This window comes from Oryzias latipes, chromosome 9 (genome assembly GCF_053564925.1).
Source record: "Oryzias latipes strain Hd-rR chromosome 9, Olatipes_Hd-rR_3.1".
Lineage (NCBI taxonomy): Eukaryota > Metazoa > Chordata > Actinopteri > Beloniformes > Adrianichthyidae > Oryzias > Oryzias latipes.
The window spans coordinates 15,957,684-15,980,599 of record NC_136245.1 but is presented as its reverse complement, the minus strand read 5'-3'; the positions used below and the strand labels follow the sequence as shown (position 1 = coordinate 15,980,599).

The following is a 22,916-nucleotide window of genomic DNA, read 5'->3' as shown; positions in this document are numbered from 1 at the left end:
TTCCTTCCTCAATACAGCTTATTCTGTCACTTAATTATAATGATAAAGAAAATGGTATTTGACGTTTCATTTTCAAAAAGGTCCATGGTAAATGTGTAGCAAAATTCTTTTAGAAATGTCTAATTTGACAATTAAAATGGATTAATAGAAATGCTTTTTAATTTTCAAAATGTAGCTGCATCAAATGCCTCAAAATTAAAATGAAAAAGCAATATTTCAAAATGCTTTTTCATTTTATACCTAAAACCGCTTATTCTGTGTCATAATTAAAACGAAAATGCAAAGAGGGGATTGCGTTTGCATTTTCAAATCCAACCTGCGCACCTTGTCGCAATATTCATTTAGGAAAATCATTAGCAGAGGGGAGGCGGGGCGATGACGTCACTGCTTTCTCCGTGTGTCCGGCCGCTGACAGACACACACACACGCACCAGGAGCAGACTGTGTTAGCGGCAGAGAAAAGGCTTTGAGTTGGTTGTGAACTTCTGATGAGTTTACACAGCTTCTCAGGACTACATAGCAGCATGTCCTTCTTCTGCGGTCCTCCTCCTGACGCACCGCGGACAAGCTTTTTATCTTCGGACCGCCAGCTGCCTTCGCATAGCTGATTGGAAGCTCCGATGATCGCTGAAGGCGGAAATGCTGCTGCGATCTGAGAAACCATCATATGAATTTGTGTTTCCAGTGGTGTCCAGAACAAAATAAAGACTGATGTAATTCCCACATATTTACAAATTTATCTGCAGCTTCGCACTGAATTTGCTGTTTGATTTATTAAGATCCAGGTTTGAGCAGGCCAGGTCCAGCGGTTGGTGAACAGGACCCGGTTTTAGGTGATCTTAATGCGAAAAATGCAGCGGAGTGTTCCTTTAGTGCCCTCGCGAATCAGAAGATGTGAATCGTAAGCCAACTTCAGCGTCGTCTGACCGCACGGATTTAAAAAACATATGATCGAGCAGAGCAGGCCCTTAAATATAATCATAACTGTAATAAAAGCACATTATGAAGATAGTCTCCTGCAGCTTCGCGCTGAGTGAGTGTTGGTCCACCAGCAAACGTTTAGCACGGTGAAATCTGCCATCTGTTGATGGGGCTCCAGCTGTCATCGAACAGCAAATTCAACGCGAAGCTGCAGAGAAATTTGTAAATATTTGGGAATTACATCAGTCTTTGTTTTGTTGTGGACACCACTGGAAACACAAATTCATATGATGGTTTCTCAGATCGCAGCAGCATTTCCGCCTTCAGCGATCATCGGAGCTTTCGCGCTCCACTATGCGAAGGCAGCTGGCAGTCCGAAGATAAAAAGCTTGTCCGCGGTGCGTCAGGAGGAGGACCGCAGAAGGCGGACATGCTGCTATGTAGTCCTGAGAAGCTGTGTAAACTCATCAGAAGTTCACAACCAACTCAAAACCGTCTTCTCTGCCGCTAACAGCTCCACTGTGTCTGTGTCTGTCAGCGGCCGGACACACGGAGAAAGCAGTGACGTCATCGCCCCGCCTCCCCTCTGGAAATGCATTTAAGAAATGATTATTGCGACAAGGTGCGCAGGTTGGATGTGAAAATGCAAATGCATTCCCCTCTTTGCATTTTCGTTTTAATTATGACACAGAATAAGCGGTTTTAAGTATAAATGAAAAAACATTTTGAAATATTGCTTTTTCTTTTGAATTTTGAGGCATTTGATGCAGTTACATTTTGAAAATTAAAAAGCATTTCTGTTAATCCATTTTAATTGTCAAATTAGACATTTCTAAATGAATTATGCTACACATTTACCATGGACCTTTTTGAAAATGAAATGTCAAATACGATTTTCATTATCATTATAATTAAGGGACAGAAAAAGCTGTGTTGAGGAAGGAATTGAAAAAGCATTTTGAAGTATTGCTCTTTCATTTTAATTTTGAGTCATTTGATGCAGCTTCATTTTGAAAGTGAAAAAGCATTTCTATTAATCCATTTTCAATATCAAATTAAATATTTCTAAATGAATTATGCTACACATTTACCAGAGAACGTCTTGAAAATGAAATGTCAAATACCATTTTAATTTTAATTTTAATTAAGTGACAGAATAAGCTGTGTTGAGGAAGGAAAAGAAAAAGCAGTTTGGTGGATTGCTTTTTCATTTTATTTTTGAGTCAAAAAATGCAGCTTCATTTTGAAAATGAAAAAGCATTTCTGGTTTTGACTTTGCTTTTTATTTATGCTACACAATCGCTTCCATAAAAAACACAGAAGGCAGAGAACAACGACCTGGGGGACACCTGATGTGACCAGAGAGGGCTGGGATTCTAAGGATTCTAACTGGATACATTAAGATTGGTCAAAAAAGTAAGAGTAAAATCACTAAAATGAGATATCAGGAGAAGATAATGAAGTAAGAGATGGTACTGAAGGCAGCACTAAGGTCGAGAAGAATCGTAATGGAGATGAGAGAGATGAAGTCAAAATCAGCTGCTGAGAGAAGATCCTTTTTTCGTTTTTAACAAAGTGGTTTCAGTGCTATGATTAGGGTAAAAACCTAATTAAAATGGTTTATACGATCTTTGGAAGTCAGGTTAGAGGGAAGTTGGGAAGCAACAATCTTTCTATCGTTACAAAGAAAAGGCAGGTTGGAAATGGGTAAAAGGTTAAGATCTGAAGCCAGTTTTTCTGGGTTTTTTTTATGTAAATAGGAGAAGGAGCTGCTTTTAGGGAATCTATCAGACAAGTAAAAATGATGATTGTGAGATTTGCTGGAGACAGTGAGGGGAGCAATACACCAAGACAACATGGATCCACTTTGGTAGAGGAGATGCAACAGTCTGGGCAGGCATCACCAGTCAGGACAAAACCGATTTGGTCGTTGTTCTCAACTCAGAGACATCCCCCAAGTCACCCAGACGACGCCCCACATTTTGTGCATGGACGATGATGCTCCACCACAGGGTGCTGGAATGTCACAGCTCGACTTCAGGAATCGGGAGTGCTTCATGTCGTCTGGCCAGCCATGTCCCCTGAGCTGAACCTATAGAGCATGTCTCGGACCAGCGGGAGCGGAGACTAGATGATTGTACCTCACCCCCCAATTGGCCCGGCAAACCTGCATGTAGTCCTTGTGTATTCCTGGAATGGAACACATTTCCTAAGGACATCATGAGTTTAGTGAGAAACATGGATGTTGACGTCAAGCTGTCACTGCAACAAGCGGTGGAAATACCTGCTATTCACTTGGTCAATTTCTGTTATTTGGAGCCATCGTTATTATCGTCTTAATTATTGGGGTAAAAAGGGTTGTGGGTTCAAATCCTTAGTTGAGTCAAATTAAAGCCTATACATGTTCTCAAAGCAGACGACTTAAAGTTTTCAAATATTAACAGAAAGAAGAAAAAAACTTTTTTGCTGAAAACTAAAAAAAAAAAAAAAAACTCCCAAAGTAGAGAAACAATTACAACCATTAGTTTAGATTAGACATGGTCACATTTACACCGCAGGTTAACAACAAGAAAACACACAAAGTAGTCTGCATGTAACCACAACTTTATTTGTAACAATAAAACTCAAGCCTTGTGGTTGTCAAACATCTCCTGTATAACATTAATGTAAATGGTAAATAAAATCAAGCAGAGAAAACTGAAGAATAAAAATTTGATAGAACCAAAACTCCATATGGACTTTTTCTGTGCAACAAAGGTTGATCCAAAATGAGCTGTCCGAGACCACGAGTCGTTCAGAAAACCTTCCTCTGCTGTTTAAAAATGTTAAATAAAATTTAGCAATGTACAATAAAAAAAAATCATATGACATTTTGAGGAGTCATATCTACAAGAAAGGTTAAGTTGAAATGTAACATAAAAGAACTGTCAGAAGTTCAACATAAGCTTTCAGGACAACTGCATACATGTGCAACTGTAAAATTGCTTTTCTTTTTTTTTTTTAAAGTCCATCTGTGTTTTTATTAGACCTGCACGGACTTTTGCAACACACTTTTCAACGCTGTGCCTCAGAAACATATCCCACATGAATGCGCACATATATCTTTAAAACTCCCTTTATCATTGCGATGATAGTTCATGATTTTGAAAAGTTGAGAAAGGAAATAAGACAAAAAAGCTGAACAAATCTTAAAGTATCCCGTTATTTATAAAGGAAAATGCAACAATTCCCCCACTTAAAGCTAAAATGCTAGAAACCCTTGTGTCCCTGTGTGCAGCATGCACATGGAATAAAACCTGTTTTTAATTTTGTTTTTATTTTAAACAACAGTCTTGATTTGCTTTGGAAATTCTAGCAAGAACAGCCATACCACCAGAATGATTCTCATGAAATGTCAACGAGGCTAGCACCATTAAGCGATTGGCAATGATTGGTCGTCCAATTTGGACGGGAAGCATTTGCATGAAAGATTTTTCATTTGGCAAGATGCGGTTTTTGAACGGGCAGGAATGTGTCCTACATTGGGGAATGTCCAGTGTTGTTCTCTCAACAATAACTGCAGCTGGAACGTGAAAGGAAGTGCATGGCACGGTGAGAAACTCAACCAACAGCTCCACTTAGAAATAAGGCCGTGCTGAAGCAGGGAATACTAAAAGTGTATGATTAAGACATTGTGAGCTAAACAATAATAATAAAAAAGCAGCTGGTTAAAATTTTTTGTTTTTTTTGTAATCTAATATTTTCTTACCAGAAAAATTCAGCCTGAGATTGCTTGAGTGACTGTTGCTAAGCTGTATTTTGTGCAAGACTGCCCTCTAGTGAACAAACCCCCTAATGAGCTGCAATGGCGTCAAAAGTATTTCGGTTTAGTCGCTCATCTCCAGCTGCACAGCATGGCTGGGTAATTCCATCGTTTCGACTAGAGAGAGGATAAAGAAAACTGTTTACGTTGCCGAATGTCTTTTTGACCTATAAATAGTCCCGAGGCTCAAAGTCTCGTCTCCTTTGCAATCAGAATACTGAGTCCTGTGGTCTGTCAAAGCTTCTAGACGGAGCAGCAGTTTCATGCTGACAAAAACCATTCCAAGCAAATATTTGCACAGGAATGATGCTTTAGTGTGAGCTAAAGGCGTCCAAGGCAGCATTTTTATCTAAATACAAAATTGTACAAAAAAAGAATAGTGATGTTAGCCAGTCAAGAGACTTTGGTGAAGCTGGCTACTTCCTGACTGTAACGTGCTGGTGCTTTGTCTACATACACACACACACGTGCACACACAAACACACCCATACCTCTACAAAGCTACAGGTAAGTATCCAGCTCTGTGCTGCTAAGGCTTTGTGTGGATTGCTGAAGTGCTGCTTCTGTGGCAGTAGGAGGCTCTGTAGGAGGCTCTTTCTGCTGGTGAGGTGAGTCCGTTTCAGTTTGTGGCACCCCCTCCGGCATCACATTGTTTGCTGAAGGTGGGGCAGGTGGATCCAACGGCGGTGGAGGAGGAGAGGGGTCAGTGGGAAGAGGGTACGGATTAGGTATCTCCTCTGGGAGCTGAGGTTTCTTGCTTTTCTTCTTGCTCTTCCTCTCCTCCTTGCCTTTCCTCAGCTCTGGTTGAGGTTCAGGCACCTCGAGAATAATAGTGGGGTTCTGCTGCAGGTCCTGGCGCCTGGGGGGCTCAGCCAACATGATGATGCGAGCGCCGTGCATCCTCGGAGGCGATTTAAAATTGATTTCTCCGCGGTTCTTCTTCCAGCGCTTCAGCTGAGAGTGATGCTCTCTTTCCACGTCTCGTGCCGTCACCGGGACTTCAAGAATCTGAAAAAAGAATTCAAGAAAAACCGCTATGCAAAAAGAAATCTAAAAAGTCCAAACGAACTAAGACTGCAGCCTTCCATAGCAAACCACCAGGCACATGACCTGACCTCACCTCTCGCACGAGGACGGTCTCCTGCATGTACCGCTGATCTAAGGCTCTGAGAAGCTCCATAGTCTCATACATGCCCTGACACGCCTTCAGCTTCTCACGCGTCCCCAACATGCATTTGAGCAGCACCAGACCCACACGGAAAATTATTTTGACTCCTGAAAGAGGGAACCAGAATGATGAGTGAGCTTCAGTGAGTAGAGGGGATGTTTCGCGATACCATTGAAAAACCGGTTCCAGAAACAGTTACCATCACAGAGGAACATGTCCCACACGCGCAGAACTGATGCCCACGGCAGGGTTCTGGAGAAGGCACACATGAACCACTCGGTCATGTAGAGGATGGGGTCAATCTTGTATTTCTCCAAATGTCTGAAAGCAAGAGGGGAAATGCGACGCAGCAAAGCAAACAGAATCTCGCCGTCCAACTGAATCGCTTCCTGAAAGAGACGCAAAAGGAAAAACATTCAGATGAGTTGTTGGAGTTCGAGCCTAACAGGTGGAAGGTCAATTAACCGCTTCACATGCAAACATTTCTTTAAAGACTCCCTCCAATCATCTTTAATCTATTATGAAAGTGTTCCCAGTGGGTTTTGAAATATGATTTTGCAGTTTTTAGCCCAAATTTAAAAATAAAACATAGTTTCTGCAGAGTGGCAGGAGTTCATTAGATATTATCCTCAGAGTTGTGGGCATGACTGTTTACACAGAGCAATGGGAGTACATGGATCTGTTCATCTACAAGTGGATGCATCTGAATGGAGCAGAGCAGAGAGCTTATGTCCCGCCCATAGTAGTTTCTATGTCACAAATACAAGGTTTTTTTTTTAAATGGCATATTTTTGTCTGCTTATGATTTACAACAATTTGCATTAATAAATACTCAGAAATGCAAATTTGAGCTTTTTTTTTTATATTCATCTTCCATCATGAGAAAAGAGCATGTTAAAAAACCAAAAGCTATTTTCATCACAGTGGAATGTCAAAGACTGTTCACAATAAAACAGATTTCACAATGCTATATATTGTAGCTGCACACTTTTCATGGAAGGGTTTTGTTAATAAATGCTTTATGTAATCCACCAAAACAATAAGAAGCATCAACGATAAGGCTAACTTAAATAAAAATGATGTAACCCATTATTAAATCCAGATTCTGAAAAGACAGACACCACCCAGAGTAGCTGCATCAGTGAGCAGTAACCACAGTTATGCTAACGCTGACACTGCTTGTTGAAACATGTTGCTAATCACTGACATTAATTCCAGTAGTCTCAACTGTGTGGGAGAGAAAAGCACATCCTGATATATCAGGATGATCAAATATTAACAGCAAAAAGTTAGGGGGGAAAAAAAAGATTTTTGTTTTCTTCTCGTTTCATTTGTAACAATGTTATTAATAGGTTTTCATCTCACCAGGCCTGGACTGTAGTAACCAGGAAGATACTTCTCACAGATTTGGACTAGACCCCAGAAAGCATCCTGTGGAAATCCATTATAGATGTTAAAAGAAATCAATTCAGTTTGAAAAAAAGACGAGCATCTGCTCATGTGAACGTCTGATAACAAAAAACAAAACAACATTGACTTTAAACACAGAAAATTAAAAAAAACACTAAAAATAAACCTGTTATTTATGCAGATGTCATTTGTTACATTGTTAATGACAAAAAGTTATAAATAGTTTTAAATAGTCATTTGTAACTCGCATCACACACTTTATTCATTTTAATTGACTTAACAAAATACTTACAGTACATAAACATACGCATTTAGATAAACAAATCTGAATGCTCTAAAGTCTGAAATGACATTAGAAAACTGATTAGAAATGACAACATGTGTGTTGATTAAAGCACTGTTGATGGTTACCAAGCAGGATGATTGCATACATTAAATTAGTATCCACTTTGTCATCTTTCTGTGCCACATATCAATAAAGTTTACAAGAGTTTACAATTTAGTTATGAAAGCTTTCCAAGCTATAAAGTCACTGTGTGCTTTTTTGGGGGGGGGGATGATTAACTGGAATAAAGCTCCCACATCAAAATGACCAAACACATACGTGTCTGCAGATCTTACAGTAGAAATGCTGAAACCCACATAAAGACTTTCTCTGTTAGAACTTTTACAGTCTTCTTGATGTGAGTTTACTGCATGTTAGAACCCTACATGCAAGTGAAATGGAGGATAATGTTTGAAAAGCTAATCTTTTATTTAGTCTTTGAAGACCCTCAAGGATTTTGCCGCAGAAAGCATCATTTGTCAAAGCACGTCTTTTCACCAATCAGCTTAAACGATGAAATGAAAATGTGTGTGTGTATGTGTGAAACCCAGTCATACCTCAGCAGGCATGTGCATGAGCAACACAGCAGCAATAGGAGCCTGGGCCTGACAGTACCCCTCCTCCGGTTTGTAGAGAGTGTAGGCCTTCAGAACACGGAACAGGTCCTGCTGCCTGCATTGGGTCCACATACAAACGAGTACAAAGTTAAAGTTCAAACTGTTTATTAATTCACTTCAAATCCAATTCAAATAGGCTAGGACACTCACCCGTGTCCTCCCCGCGACACAAACATCTCATGAAACGGAAACTGCCGATGAAGGTCTTTCTCGATCACATCGATCCATTTGGGTTCCCCTGGCTGACTGTCCAGCTCCTGACAAAACAAACGACATCAGTACATTTAGAGTTGAAGAAAAATCATTAACCCTTTTACGTTATTTCGACTGCCGCTAGATTTCTGCTAGAATTATGTAATTTTAGCTGATCCTGAAGCGGAGAAAAGCAGCACTTTACAGTAGGGAAGTGCCTATGTAATCGACGTCAAACAGCTGATTCTGATGTGAAGAAAAGCGGCTTTGTGCACATAAAGTGTTGCATATCGGTGCAATGTCGATGTTCAAAGCCAAAGTTTTCCAGTGTCAGAATCAGCAATTAACATGAATCCAGAAGTTATGGAATGTCAAAGACCGTGTGTTACTTAGGTGTCGCCTGCAGCATCTCCAATGTTAAAGGGTTAAACACAATTCAAGATTTAGCATAATTTAAGTAGTAGTACTAAAACCATTTTTTTCTACTAAGTTATATGGAAGTTATGTGGAACTTCACTGTTGCATGGCCACAGTTTCAGTAACCATTTCAAATCATATTTCAAAATGAAATAAACCCTAAAATGAAGCATCGACAGAGTAGAGAGAAGGAAGTGAAAGAAGAAGCCGTCCGACCTGAAACTTTCCGTGGTTCTGCTCCTTCTTCACCTTCCCGCCTGATAAGTAGAGCCACGCACGGCCTCGTAGGGCTGGAGGGATTCCTTTCTGGCAGCGCAGCCTCACCTTCAACACAAGAATCAGGAACCTCAGTCGTTATCACCAAAGAGGCAGATTTGACAGTAATTTATTCAGGTTGGGAGAATAGTTAGGAGCTTTTTTATGAACGGGCAAAGAGGAGTGGGATCTTTAATATAAAGTAGCATTTGTCCATTTTATGATGACCAAAAAGAAAAACAAAAATAACTGAAGTTTGCTCTTATATAATCTTCTTAGTTCAGTCAATTTACAGAAATGAAGACTCATATGAAAACCTCTAAAAAACAAGACGTTAAAATACAGTTTTGAATTTTACCAGCCGATATAAGACAAACCATTAAAAAGTCTAATTTAGGTAGAATTTGCAGAAAAGATGCTCAATTCCATTAAATTAAGAATGAGAACACCAAATAACCTAAAGTGCCATCTGGAAGAAGTTTGCCTCGTTTGCATCTTAGGTCAAATTTGATTGAGGGTATGGAATTTAACACCAAATGCTACACTTTTTACATATAAAATAAAAATGTTTGCTTTGAATGCGAAAGAAAACAAAAATTCCTTCTCCTGGAACCGACCCAGACATTTACAAAAACACAGGGTAACGCTAAAGTATATGTAGTACAATGTAAACATGAGCTGTAGCTATAATTTTCAACTAAAAAAACAAAGGCTTGTGTTTGCACAGCAGGTCAGATGACATGAATACATGTCACAGACAGCAAAGTTGTAAGTTCCTGTAGGATTATGGTCTAAACCATTTTTTAAATCCGGCTTGTAAATTGGAAGAATAGTATATGCCTATTTTAATGTTATTCTAAACCTTTTTTTTTTAAACTATATAAATCCTTGACATCAAATCCAAAGAAATCCACAAACTTTTTCTTTTCAAACAACTTTGCATGATATTACCTACAATACCGTTTTTTTTTTTTTTTAAATGGGATGTCGCTACAGCTCCTCCATAAATCTAATAGTGTCAATATGTCATATGGTATGTGAGACTGGATAAAAGAAACAGGCTTTGTCTTGGCTTGCTGGTGACTCACAGATGGTGAATGAACTGCCTTGTGCTGCAAAAATGAAATCATTTCTCAAAGAACTTGCTTAGCAAGTGGATCTCTTCACAATGTTTTCATGAATCTGTTCCTTCTGCAATCACATACTTCAAGAACTGCGGTGTTTGATAACAAATGCAAAGCAAAGAGTTACTCAGTCGGGGCAGAATAGAACCTCTGCAATAAATAAATATGCAAGGACGGCGACAGAGCCAAACATGCTGACCTTATTGAATCTTTTGTTCATCCATTTGTCCCAGTGGCTGAGCATGTCCAGCCACTTCACCTCCCTCTGCCTGAGCACCTCCATCGGCACATCCTGAGCTCTGGCCAAAACACACAAAAGTTACAGAATTACAAATGTTCTGATTTATTCAGATGCATTCTGGGTCATATTTAGAATGTTAATTATATATAAAGTGACTTAAATATAACGTTCAATTGTGACAACTGAAGGTGCTGTAGAGAGGACAACACCAAAAGTGCATGGTGTGTATTTAAAAAAAACAATAAATTTCAAAATTATTTCAAAAACGTTTTTTTTAAGGAGATTTGAGCAATTCTTTTCTATGTAAAAAAATAAGTTCTAGTCTTTAATGCAAGATTCCCCAATGTCACCAAAAGTTTTACTATAAACTGTTTTTCATAACTAAACAAAATTGGTTTTATCTAGAAATTTTGAAGACTGTTCAAAACAGAATCCATTTCCATCCAACATCAATTCTATTGAACTGATGAAGTATTCTGACACTGTTACTGGTTCTTAAACACAAACAAGAGCATGTGTGTCAAACTAAGGTATACAAATTCCAAAGTCAAATAAATATTACCCAGTTTGACGTGGTAGAGTCAGAAATAGTCCATTTTTGTGATGCAACTCAACTGAAAAGTGTTCCCGTGTCAGTCAAAATAACATAAATATCCTCTGTGAGGAACAACGATGGATGTAGGAAAGTCAGGCGGACTGGTTCCTTTGGTGGAGTGTGTAATTATCTCATAGGCACAAGTCTGTAATTGCAGGGTTGAAATGTATTCAAAGAAACTGCCTCTAAAAAAAAAAAGTTGGATGGTTTTCTCTCAGCTCAAACTACAGGCCAGACACAGGGATCTGTTCTTGGCAAAAGATTACCCCCTATTTCTGTGCTTTTATTAAATTGTTAGCTCACCAATAAAAATCATAATGTTTGCAGTCTATAGAAATATATGGTCTCCAATCAAGATTGAAACAATAAGTATTTTCTTGTTGCGTTAAACACACTCACTAAATTGACATTTTTCAAAGTAAAAGCATCAGTTCCCTCACTGGATTTCGTTTTAAGTCGATCACACCTCTCATGCTCTGTTTAGCGGATTTGTTTGAGTGTCACAGTAGAATAATGTCACATCTGCAGCATTTAGTGGAAGTGCATCCGCGTCAAAACAAAAACTTACGATTCCACCGAGTGCTGCTGTGCCCCGCCGATAAAGCCGTATTTGTCCGTCTGCTTGTCGCTGGTGAAGCCGTTGATTTCAGAGTCGGATCCCAATGAGCTTTCGTCGTCAATGTGGCTACTGCTGCTTATAGTCCTTATGCTCCGCGTGTCCACTGACTGACGACCGTTTTCTGTTTTGGCCATTGTAGTTGTTGGAGAGCTGGCTGGTTAGCCAGGACAGCTAACGTCAGCACGCTGTTGACAGCCCAAAGTTAATTAAACTGAACCGACGCCATGATTTCTAGGCGTGAACGAAACTTTCCCACTACTGTATAGCCCGCAAATAGATTTCGCGATTCTGTTGTCAAGCCACATTAAACAGGGCATTCGTTAGTTTGCACGGCAATAACTTGAAACCCAATTGACACTAGCTAGCTATAATTTTCAGCTGCTAACGTATTTAGCTTGAATCGCTCCTAGTACTGACACTATAAAAAACTACTCGTGAGTAAACCTACCACAAACACGCTAACTGTCCACAGTCATGGGAGTTCGCATAGACCAGCACTAGCATGCAGTATGAGGCTTTGAGCCAAAAGTTAGGTAAACCTTCAACTAAATTTGGCTTGATGCGCCCGTCCTAAAACGATTTGTGTGGCAGGCAGTCATCGTTTTCTGCGACTCTAGATGGCGCTGTTGCTTCTCAACAGCTTTACTGACGCACAAAGAAGAGTAGGCGACGTAAAATATGGAACTTAAGTTGAGTATTAACCTTTTATTTAAAAAAAATATATTCTAAGATGTAAAAGGTCTAAATCACTGTTTCTCTAATTTATTTCACAACAACTTGTATTTTTTTCCGGTGAAACATTTCAGTGAAATTCACCATCTAATGTTAGAATTCTCAGTTTATATTTAGTAAATAGTTAGGGGCGCAGCTAACCTTGAATTTAAAACACCAGCTTCTTTCATCTTAAATTCTCTTTTTTAACTGTTGTGTTTTGTTTATGTCCTTAAGTTACAATTCTAATGTAATTTATTTTTTGCTTCTTTGTATCTTATTCTTTTCAAGTTATGTTTAAAAAACCTAACTTGTTTCTTTTCTTCTTTTTTTAAAATCAAGCAGCTTAATAATTACATTATTATATAGAGCATCCACAAAGATCCTTATTACATACTTTTAAAAAAGTACCAGATAGATACATAATTGTGAAAATTAACCATTTCATTACAAACCTATCAATAGTACAACAGCCCCAGAAATATTTAGAAGTTTCCTAGGAGGAAAGGATATAAAGATTTTTTCCCCTCCAAGCATAAATTTAGAGGAACAAAGATAATATTCAGCTTCAAATGTGAAAATTATCCAAGATATTAAACCCACCTGATTCAGAATCAAATGCAGGTTCTTGAATTTCATGCTAGTTATAATTTTTTCACAACACCTTTTTCAGTAAAACTTGTTTTCATGTTAAAAAATAATATTCATTCAAAAATTTAGTTAAAAACATTTGTTTTGTGTAGCAAATTGAAATTAAATAAAAACACCAAAGTGAAACTTTTCCAACATTTCAAAGCTTGCTGTACAAATTATTGTATGTTAGCTGTATCTGCATAAATAAGAACTAAAGCTCCCTATTTAAAATATTGTTTTAATTTGAGCATCACATGGACTAGAAACTTGTGTATTGAATGCACTGTTAAAAACTAAAATAAAATGCAAAAAAAAGCTACAAATGTCATTTTAAATTTTATTTCAATGGGTGAGACATACATGGTGTTCCCCAAATAGTAACTCAAATGTTATTTAAAAACAAATTATAAGATGAACCAAATTTTGAGTCAATTCTATACAGGAGCATGACTTTACACAGATATCCAAGACTAATCATTTCAAAATTTACGCTGAAACAAAAACTAATCAACAAAATTAAACTGAAAAACACAAACGACACTTTTTGTTTTGTTTTTTGAAGTAACAGTTCATTTCTTTCTTCCACCTCTTTCTTTCAGAGCCAGATGAATGATTGAACCATTCATCATGTTGTAGTAAGCCAGAGAGTTGGAATCTTTGATGAAAATTCCCTATAAAAACAAAAATAATTAGTAATAATGAATGAAGTGAAATTACAGCATGCACAAATGTTAAATGAACTACTCACCTCGTATTGTAGCTTTTGTTTTCCTGCTGGCATGCCTGTGGCTTCATGGATTTTGACTTTAATTACAGACACCTATGAAGATATTTCAGTTGCAGCATTTATGAATGAGACACTGGCTGTAACAAAAAATAAAAATAAAAATAAATCTGCACAGCCCTACCTGGTCTGTGAGAGGAACAGTGAAATTCAAAATCTGCCCATTCAGCTTCCATTCAGTCTTGTCTTGCATGTTGGGGACCTGAACCTTTACAGCCACAGGACCCTGGAGATTAGAAAATTGATAAGTTAGATTACATAGATAGAAAGATAAAACACAGAGAGAGAGATGGATAGCTTTGATGTCACAGTTTAACAAAACTAGTAAAAGGAATTAGCTAACAGGATTAAAAGGAATTAACGAGAAAGTTAAAAATCCCCATTTATATTTGTTCAGTTTAAATAAATAATTATGCAAATGGTGGGGGAAAAAAATTGGTGAACCTTTGATTTCAATAATTATTCTGTTAACATTTAATAAAGCCTTGTGCACCAAATTTTGCTTTTTGAACAGTATAATAAATAAGCCAGCGGAGTTTGTTGGTTAGAAATTCAGCCCAGGGTATTTCTGCAATTCGTCATCTCAGCAGACCTTGTTTCTACGAAGGAACTCCTCCTCTGGCATGAGGTTATCCTCCGTTTTCATCTTCTTGCTGGATGGCTCGTCTTCATGCGGTGGGGGTGGATGGTGGGGGGGAGCTGGAGCAGCGCTTGGAGGTTGAGGCATTGGAGGAGCGGGAACAAATGCTAAGAAAGAAAGAAAAAAGATTATGGCAATAAAAACATAAATAAAAGAATGTGGTTCTAATGCAGCCTGACACAAAAAAAACACTCTAGGTGTGAAACTGCTCATCCTACCTGTAGGAACAACCATGGGAGGTGGTCTGGGGGCCATGACATGAGGTGCAGACGGTGGCATAGGAACAACGTTGATGCGTGGGCCAGGAATCATGGGAGGCATTGATGTGAGAACTTGGCCTGGGGTAATGCGCACCACAGGAGGCCTTGGAAGCACCGGCACAGCAGACAGAAGAGTGGTCCGCACCGGAGGGGCCATCTGTTTGCCATCAAAAGAGAAAAACAAGTTCCAGGAAAGGGAAGGTAAAGTTTAGTTATCAAGCAGTGAAACAGAGAAGAAAGTCTAGGTCAAGGAATTCAAAAATATGTTTGTGCCTCAATTGCCCAGAGATCTGTTTGTGCACAGAAAGCTACATTAACGCAACACAAACTTAAGTCCTTTCAGACGGACACTTACAGAAACAGGGGGTCGAGGCACAGATGAGACTGGGGGGCTGGGTTTGGGTAAGTTGACTGCAGAAGAGGGCATGGGAGGCTGATGATTTTCACTTGGCTTGTTTGGACCAATCTTCTCTTTAGTGTCATCCTCTCCAACCAGGCCTTTGGCCTTATGAATAGCTTCGATCTGCTCCTGTAGAGTGATGTTGGCCTGCGCTGCCTGCTGGGTGCGAGCCATGCTTCCAGAGTGGCCATCCCAGGTAACCTGGACACGTCACAAGAATCCAAAAAGTTCAGACAAAAGTTGAACGCGTATTCACAAAAAATCTATCAGGTTGATAAAAAAACGAGTTCAAATGATGCTTTTCACAAAAACCATGCTACTTTCTACGGAACTCACCTTCTCCTCTGGCTTCTGGATTTCCTCTTCACCAATCTTCTTACCAATGGCTGTCTCTTCAACACCAAAGATATCAGTACGCCTCTCAGCGAGCTGCTTCAAGCTGCTCTCGATATCCAGACCAGGAGCATAGACTTCATCCTCTGTCTGTCTATCCCTGATGCTGCGGTCTCTTTGTTCCAGCCAGCGTGGGTCCAGCAGACCAATGCGCATGTGCTCCTGCATCTTGCTGGCTGGGATCTTCTCACCAGTGATTGGTGAAATGAGGTACTCATCTGGAGCTGCAACTGAGGGCATAGGCTTGGAGGCTGTGAAAAAAAAAAAAAAAAAAGGAAACAAGTTTTAATGCACCGCTTGTTTTATTTGCTTGTTTTTATACTTCATAATATTTCAATCACAGAAAAAAATGTACCTTTGGGATCATAGTCTTTTCGAATGATGACGTGGTCTGGAGTCGGGGGCAGAGGAGGTGGCATGGGGTTGTCAGGTGGAAGTGGAGCTTTAATTCCATCGTCCTCATCATCTGATCCCTGGAGAAGTAGCATTTTAAATTTGTGAATTTGCTACACAAGTAACCAAGAAACCTAGACAAGTGTTGGACTTTGTATAAATGTAGTAAATGATAACTGTTTACCTCATCCATGTCCTGCACTTGTGTGTCTTGGTCAGGCTGTGAGGGTTGACCTCCGGCTCGTTTCTCCCGTTCATCCTCTTCATCCTCACTCTCAACTTCCATCTCCACCTCCTCACTTTCTCCATACTTCTCATAGCGCTCCTGGATGAGGATTCGAGCACCAAGCTCCTCTGGAGTGGTAGGTGGGGGGAAGTGGCCTTGGAAAAACACCAAATGAATAAATTAATAACTATGGTTCTTGCAACATCTGGACCTGGTGTTCCTATAGTCATGCTACCTTGTTCATTGGGCTGGAAGTCCACAGTCTCCACCACGACAAAGTCATGCCAGTCAATTTGAGCATAGGCTACGCGTTCCTTCTCTCGCTCCTCTTCCTCCTTCTTTCTCTCACGCTCCTGGTACTTTGCCCACTCAACACGGTATCTCACCTGATGTTTGTAACAAGACAGTTTTAAACATAGAAAATAATCTTCTGAAGGCTAAAATAAATTACCTGGTCCATAACCTCCTTTGGATTCTCAGCCTCTCTCTTTAGTTTGGCCAGCAGACCCTTTGGGGGGATCAGAATCTAAAGGTTGAGGCAACATTTAAAAAAGTTCAATAACACAGTTTCAATAAAAAAACAAAGAAAGCTGTAATTTTTGTCCTTTACCTTGGTATATTGTTCCACCAGTTTTGTGAAGTAGTTGAAAAGGCTGTGCTGGGGTCTCAAAAAGTCAAATTGGTAGTTCCTCTGTTCTTTTTGCATGAGCTGGGTGAGAAACTGACGGCCGTTTCGTGCAACAAACTGGGCAGTGAGCTTCACAACATCAAGATCGAATGCAGAGATTGATGGAGGATCAGCTATGAATTCAAACTCTGGAGGCGGTTCTTTGGGGACCACAGTTTCCTGAATCACCTGGGACTGCACCTGATGAAGAAAAGGCAAGTTTGTATAAATATAAACCCTTGTAGGTCCGGGCACAGTAAATAGACAGTCCTTACTTTTTGTGGAAGCTGCTGAGATTGCTGCATAGCCTGCTGCATAACCTTGGGCACTGCGGCGGACGGTTCTTGAGCTTTGCCCTCCTTAAACTCATTGACTTTGTGGCGGTAGTAAGCATGGTAGGGATCGTTGGGGTTGAGGAAATTAAATTTTGGATTGTTGATCTCATTCTGACGGATTCTTGCTTCAAACTCAGGCCCATTCCTGTAAAGTGACAAGTATAGAGTCAAACTACAGATAGCAAACACCTCTTACAGCTGTACGTGACAGTTCTTTGGCAACCAACCTGGCAACAAAGCTCGCAGTCTTGTCAACTATATTACGGACCTCAGGAGGAGGATATATGATGCCAACAATAGGTTTAGTGGCTGGAGTTTCCTCCGGAGGTGTATCATTCTGACAAGAGAAGGTTCAAAGTAAGAATATTTATATTTAAAAATAACATCAAGTACAGTGAAGTTCCTCCTTAAAAATATTATTACACAAACATTATCAATTCACTTATTAATTAATAAGACTTACTTTAGGTAATTCTAAGATACACTGCAACAATTTAAACATTAAACCACTCGATCATTAAAAACCTGAGAATACAACTAACACATTTAGTCTAAACCATATGCAAAGATACCAAATATTGAAGTGCAATCATAGTTTAAGTAATATCTGTTACCTAATTTTATTGACTTTCTCAACTTGGGAATTTTTAGGGCCACACATATAGACGCAAACGTTGCCCCATATGTTTTACAGCTTTATAAACATTAGCATTTAATTTTGGACAGGCTTAGAAAGCTTTGCATAAAGGGGGCGAATTTTATAAGGCGATAAATCATTAAGAAAAGCGACGGATATCTGAGGCTAATGTTAGCTAGTTAGCGTCCTTACCTTGTTGTTAGGCTCAGGCTGAACCATTTGAACAGGCCCGGGCGGCATGGCTGCGTCTTTTTAACGAATCACCAATTTTACCTGAAAACACTAAAGCAACACACATATATTTTGAAATGAATTCTTTAAAAAAAATTCTGTAAGTCAAAAAGTAATAGCTAATACAGCTATAATTCTTTATTTGTCGACGTTAATACTCACCGCGTCTCGTTTTCGTTAACGCAATGGCGGCCAATTACTTCCGGAAATATCCGCTAAGAACTGTGGGACTTGGAGTTAACTGTTGCCAAGGAGACCTCACGTCAACAAGTACTTATAGGCGCCAAATAAGCGTTTTAGACATGAGTTTGTTGTTGGGTCGTCAGGATTCTATCAAGAATCTAAGAAAAGACCTCATCGATATTCAGGGTGCGGTTCTGGACGTGCTCTCCAGAACAGGACCAGTCTGCGCTTCCTCCTGGAAATTCCCGGACAAACTTTCCTGTCATCTAGACATTGTTGCTTTGTTGGAGGAATATGACTTCGTGGCAGGAGAAGATGACTTCAATCAGCATTCCCACATTATTCTCCTGGAATTGATGATTGACAGGTAACCTAATGTTGTATTGCATGTAAAATATATATATATATATATATATATATATATATATATATATATATATATATATATATATATATATATAATGACTTTAAAAGCATCTCTGCATGTTCTTGTTCCCCAACAAGGCTCCTGTTTCTTCTTCAAAGCGTCAGCGTTTATGCTGAACAACAGATGGGGGTCCACAGACCAGAAGGAGCTGCACACAGAGGCAGCATGTCAGTTGGTCTTGTGGTCAGGAATTATTGGGGGGATTTACTTCAATTTGCAGATAAAAAGGTAAAGAAACCTCTTTTTCTAGTAATGCCACAGGGATAAAAACACATGCAAAAGTATTTGACTTTAAATGCCTTTTATGTCTTTTTAGGAACTCTTCAAAAACATTGCAGAAAAGACAAATTCAGTGGAATCTGATGAGTCAAACGTCGAGTCCCCTCTCAATAGATCCAGCACAAGTTGCTCCAGGCATTCTTCCATATCCTGGTCTTCCACAAGCTCATTTAAATTCCTCCCACAAAATAACATCACCATCAGTTCCCCCGAACAAACCTCATTCCATCCTAAAACTGCCTCCCATAATGTCAGCTGCCAGACTGCACAAACGTCCCTCATCCCTTGTGGTACATGTCACCAAGTGCAATCTCTTTTGAGAAAAACTGGAGAATCTTTGATAGATCTGTTTCAAAGTGAAGGTCTACCCTCATCTCTGCAGCCTCTCTCAGCAGTTGTGGATGAGACAGTGAGGGTGGGACATCTGACTCCAGGTGATGTTGCACAGTGGGCCAATGAACAGCTCAGAGACATGCGCAGGCTGGCAAAACACCTGCAGGATGTGAGGGGAACGGTACTGCCCCTCCAAGACAGAGTAGCAGCAGCTGAAACGGATCGTGAGGCCATCAGATCTCAACTAAAAACAGTGCAGAAGGATTTTGAACAACAACTAGAAAAACAGCAAACAAATATAGAACAACTGGAGTTTTCACTGCAGGAAGCACAGAGAAGCGCAAAGCAAACTGAACAAAAGCAACAGGAGGAGCATAAACAGCTTAAAAAAGGTATTAATCACATTAACCAGCACAATAAAAACAAGTTAGGATCATGTTTAAACTTTTTTGTTTTTTCAATTTCTTTAAAACAGAAATCCATTCTTCAGAGGAGACCAATGCTAGACTTAGGGAGAAGGTAGCATTGCAGCAAGACACCATACACACTCTAGGTAAAATAGCCTAACTTCATTTGTTTTTATCATTTTCATAGCAAAAAAACGTTTTTTTCATAAAATTGCTGTGTTACTACATAACAAATCTTTGTCCTCCTTCTTAGAAAGTGAAAATAATTTTCTGCAAGTGAAAGTAAAAAAACTACAAACAGACCAGGAGGCATGTTGTCAACAGCAGCAAAGGATCCATCAGCTTGAGGAACAACTCTCTGACATTCAGCTGCTGCTTGATAAGGAGAGGGCCAAATACCAGAGTGCTTGCCGTCAGCAAGAGGTCTGTGTCTCAAAAAGAAAAGAAAAATCTATAACTACATGTTAAATCAGCTTGAGATGTTGAAACCTCAAATCGGTACCCGTTAAGAAGAAATCTGAATATAGATTTTGATGTTTTCTTGCTTTATTTTGTGTCTAGTCAACACAGGTAAAGCAGAAATCTTTGCTAAAGAGGGTTGAAGATCTTGATGAAGAGTGTGAAGAGCTGAAGAAGCAGCTGGTGGACAGCGAGGAGGCCCAAATGAAGTTAGACAATGAACTGCAACAGATGTCAGACGAGAAGAAACAACTGCAGGTTCAGACTGCTCAACAGCAGGTAGAATAAAATCAAATCAAATCAAACTAGAACATTCTCAATTTACAGGTTTGCCCACAAAGATAGTTTTGTCCTGTATTTAGAGACACTTGCTGTGTGTTTTTGCACTTCAGGACCTGTGTGGGGAGCTACAAAAGAAGAAACAGAGGTTAGAAATGCGCGAAGAGGAGTTGAAACAGCAGCTGCATGAACTGATGGATCGTGTTCGCGCTTTAAGAGACAGAGAGAGAATTTTGGTGGCGTTCCCAGAGCTCCACAACTGGGCCCAACCACAGAGTAGGCCATTATTGACTATTACATGCATTTGTTAACATTTGAATAAAAAATGTAGTTTTCAATGTTAATTTACTATGTTAAATCTAAACTTTTAGACTGTATGAATCTTTGTTCATTAGCAACAGGAAATGTCCTTTTGGACATGGAGAAGCAGCTGCAGGCTAACAGCATTCGTGTAAACATACTGGAGCAGGAGAACGCCACACTGCAAAAAAGCCTCCAGAAACTACGGAAAGCTGCACAACACAATGGCAGAAGTGTAAGTACAATAATAAGGTGGGGTTGGATATGTTAGATACCCTGAAATGAATCAATATGGGAAGAAGTATGGTACATGCTGTTGGCTGTAGTAGCTAAATTCTAATCTGTGACACTGTTTTCTGAACAATATTAAGTTGATTTTTTTCTTCTAACAGAAGTCTTCCCCTCAATGTGATGCAAACCAAACGACAAACAAAATCTCCTGACAGGAACAGAAGAATGAATTTCAAGTGTGTTATTCCCAACATTAAGCATGTCTTACATGTGGTTCAATAAACTGCTGTGCTTCTATCAGTGTCTTTGTTTTCTGTGCTCCACAGGCAGTGCAGCAGCACGGCTCACATGACATGCAGTTATAAAGAAGAAGGAGCCAGATGCACAGAACGTGGTCCTCACTGAACTGTGTCGAAGGATCGTATCGTGTGTCTGCCTTTCCTTTGTTGCTGCAAAATCAGCTTTAGAGCTTCCACTTCGCCACAGACTCTGCTACTGCTTAGTCATACATCAAAAACACCCCTTCACTCTCTGCAAATATTTGACTCAAGAAGTCTCATCTTGCAACTGTGTGTTTTAAGGGTGTATTCATTCAGGCTGGAATAGTCCTTTGGTCCAGACCAAGCCCACTTAATTTGGTCTGTTTCGAGTACTGACCCTTGCATTTGGTTTGTATTCCGACTGCCGTCAAGCAGACTTTCCTGTTTTGAACCAAAGCTTGTAAACAAAACCATGTGACTAAAGATCTCTTCAGTCTTCAGGAATTAAGAGGGGGCAAAGCAACAAGAGCAAGAATAATGGAAGTCCTGCCCTTTGCAATCCTTGTCGGGATGGTTAAATTTTTTAAACTTCATATTTTGCTGACCAATTTTGAACGTCTGTATCAACGTCATGTACAACACTTTTTACTTTGGTACGGTGGAGGTTGCTGAGGAGGCGACGGCTAAGAAGAAACACTGATAAGTGTTCATGACATATGGATTGTTGGGAATACTGTGTAAGAAGCAATGTGTATAACGTTAAAAGTTGTTTTAATTAGCCTGCATTCATTCGACCAAATTTCAATGAGTTGCTGTGTCTCATCGTTGCTTCATGTTTGTCTGTGGCTTATGTTGCTACGTTTCTACTATTTTTACATCCCATAATGTTGGGCTATGATGGCGTTTTGGTTCAGTTGTTCTGCTCAAAGCACAGAGACTATTCAGACTGAGAAAACTCAGAATGTACCGAAACTCAGTTCTATTGGAAACTTACCGAAATCACCTCGAGAGATAAGTCAAAAAGTGGTTCCTTGTCCTGGACCAGGGTCCACTTGGGTGTATTCAGGCTGAAAATTTGTTCTAGATTATTGGGGGAAGCAAACTCTGGTTCAGTGTAAGCATAACCAAATGTGTCCACTCTAGAAATACCCTTAAACAACACAGGCTCTGTGCCAAACAATGACTCTTCTTTGTTACATTTTTGGCTTTTTTGCTTTCGACAGTTATTTGAAGCTCCTCACACCTACTCCTTTTTGTAAAAAGTTGAGGTTTTATATTTTTTTCTGCACGATAAACAGTCAGTTGGTTGCTTGAACAACCTTGAATCACACGCATTTTTTCAGGGACAGCAGTCAATGTCAATGCAAGAAGAAGCAGGCGTTTCCATGGTAACACAAGCTGTGCAGGATTTTGAGGATTCACGGTCTGCGGAGTCGCTCCTCCCACTTCTGATACATTTTTAAGTGACAGAAATAAGAGTTACTTTTGATGTCTCATTTATGGAGGTTAGTTTATTTTTGCACATGTATCCCACTACAAGCCTTCAGTTGTGAGAGGAAGAGGAAATCTGGTTATTAAAGATGAACAAAAAAAATCTTTTTAAAATTCAAATTAAGTAAAAGTAAAAAGGAAATAAATAAAAATCTGCATGTATTTACAGAAATTGCACATTGCCTTGCTTTAATAAGTTCTTTCTTCTGCTGCCATAAAAATGAAATGGAATGTTTTTTTGGGCTATCTCTCTCTAAATTAGGAAATCACG

At 39.4% G+C, this 22,916-nt stretch overlaps 3 protein-coding genes across 8 annotated transcripts; 1 reads left to right on the top strand and 2 right to left on the bottom strand.

The window, feature by feature from the left end:
- Positions 1–3,507: 3,507 nt before the first annotated feature.
- On the bottom strand, positions 3,508–12,338 carry LOC101158204 (TBC1 domain family member 10A). 3 transcript variants are annotated; one of them, XM_011479397.4, is made up of 10 exons: positions 12,135–12,301; positions 11,636–11,871; positions 10,431–10,530; positions 9,069–9,176; positions 8,394–8,500; positions 8,184–8,298; positions 7,257–7,322; positions 6,091–6,280; positions 5,844–5,998; positions 3,508–5,731 (listed from the first exon to the last, which is right to left on the bottom strand). In XM_011479397.4, exons 2-10 carry the CDS (start codon positions 11,818–11,820, stop codon positions 5,225–5,227), a joined length of 1,533 nt encoding a protein of 510 aa, XP_011477699.1. In that variant the 5' UTR covers positions 11,821–11,871; positions 12,135–12,301; the 3' UTR covers positions 3,508–5,224. The 3 variants fall into 3 exon arrangements, with proteins under 3 accessions (XP_011477699.1, XP_004072571.1, XP_078808862.1); XM_004072523.5 differs by having other exon boundaries at positions 11,636–12,338; XM_078952736.1 differs by lacking the exon at positions 11,636–11,871 and having other exon boundaries at positions 12,135–12,306.
- A 1,015-nt stretch (positions 12,339–13,353) lies between these two features.
- Positions 13,354–18,296, bottom strand: sf3a1 (splicing factor 3a, subunit 1). The gene is made up of 16 exons (XM_004072522.4): positions 18,159–18,296; positions 17,958–18,047; positions 17,356–17,465; positions 17,069–17,273; positions 16,737–16,994; positions 16,578–16,652; positions 16,362–16,512; positions 16,085–16,281; positions 15,863–15,980; positions 15,451–15,758; positions 15,070–15,315; positions 14,673–14,871; positions 14,407–14,561; positions 13,939–14,040; positions 13,779–13,850; positions 13,354–13,701 (listed from the first exon to the last, which is right to left on the bottom strand). The coding sequence occupies exons 2-16, from the start codon at positions 18,003–18,005 to the stop codon at positions 13,600–13,602; spliced, it is 2,346 nt and encodes a 781-aa protein (XP_004072570.1). The 5' UTR covers positions 18,006–18,047; positions 18,159–18,296; the 3' UTR covers positions 13,354–13,599.
- ccdc157 (coiled-coil domain containing 157) lies at positions 18,182–22,818 on the top strand. 4 transcript variants are annotated; one of them, XM_023958609.2, is made up of 10 exons: positions 18,182–18,546; positions 18,705–18,834; positions 18,923–19,610; positions 19,694–19,771; positions 19,879–20,048; positions 20,187–20,363; positions 20,477–20,639; positions 20,759–20,898; positions 21,056–21,130; positions 21,221–22,818. In XM_023958609.2, the coding sequence occupies exons 1-9, from the start codon at positions 18,182–18,184 to the stop codon at positions 21,104–21,106; spliced, it is 1,962 nt and encodes a 653-aa protein (XP_023814377.1). In that variant the 3' UTR covers positions 21,107–21,130; positions 21,221–22,818. The 4 variants fall into 4 exon arrangements, with proteins under 4 accessions (XP_023814377.1, XP_023814376.1, XP_078808859.1 ...); XM_023958608.2 differs by having other exon boundaries at positions 18,684–18,834; XM_078952733.1 differs by having other exon boundaries at positions 18,684–18,834; positions 21,059–21,130; positions 21,221–21,415.
- Positions 22,819–22,916: the final 98 nt, after the last annotated feature.

Bases quoted from the DNA above. Each gene is read 5' to 3' on its own strand.
- LOC101158204 (XM_004072523.5), bottom strand. From the start codon at position 11,820: ATGGCCAAAACAGAAAACGGTCGTCAGTCAGTGGACACGCGGAGCATA. The intron at 8,501-9,068 runs GTCGGACGGCTT...TTGTTTTGTCAG, and splicing joins AGAACCACGGAAAGTTTCAG to GAGCTGGACAGTCAGCCAGG. The intron at 7,323-8,183 runs GTATGACTGGGT...GGATTTCCACAG, and splicing joins TCATGCACATGCCTGCTGAG to GATGCTTTCTGGGGTCTAGT.
- sf3a1 (XM_004072522.4), bottom strand. From the start codon at position 18,005: ATGCCGCCCGGGCCTGTTCAAATGGTTCAGCCTGAGCCTAACAACAAG. The intron at 17,274-17,355 runs GTTGGTTGCCAA...GTCACTTTACAG, and splicing joins ACTGCGAGCTTTGTTGCCAG to GAATGGGCCTGAGTTTGAAG. The intron at 15,759-15,862 runs GTACATTTTTTT...TTTTTTTCACAG, and splicing joins AAAAGACTATGATCCCAAAG to CCTCCAAGCCTATGCCCTCA.
- ccdc157 (XM_023958608.2), top strand. From the start codon at position 18,182: ATGGCGGCCAATTACTTCCGGAAATATCCGCTAAGAACTGTGGGACTT. The intron at 19,772-19,878 runs GTAAAATAGCCT...CCTCCTTCTTAG, and splicing joins AGACACCATACACACTCTAG to AAAGTGAAAATAATTTTCTG. The intron at 20,640-20,758 runs GTAGGCCATTAT...TTTGTTCATTAG, and splicing joins CAACTGGGCCCAACCACAGA to CAACAGGAAATGTCCTTTTG.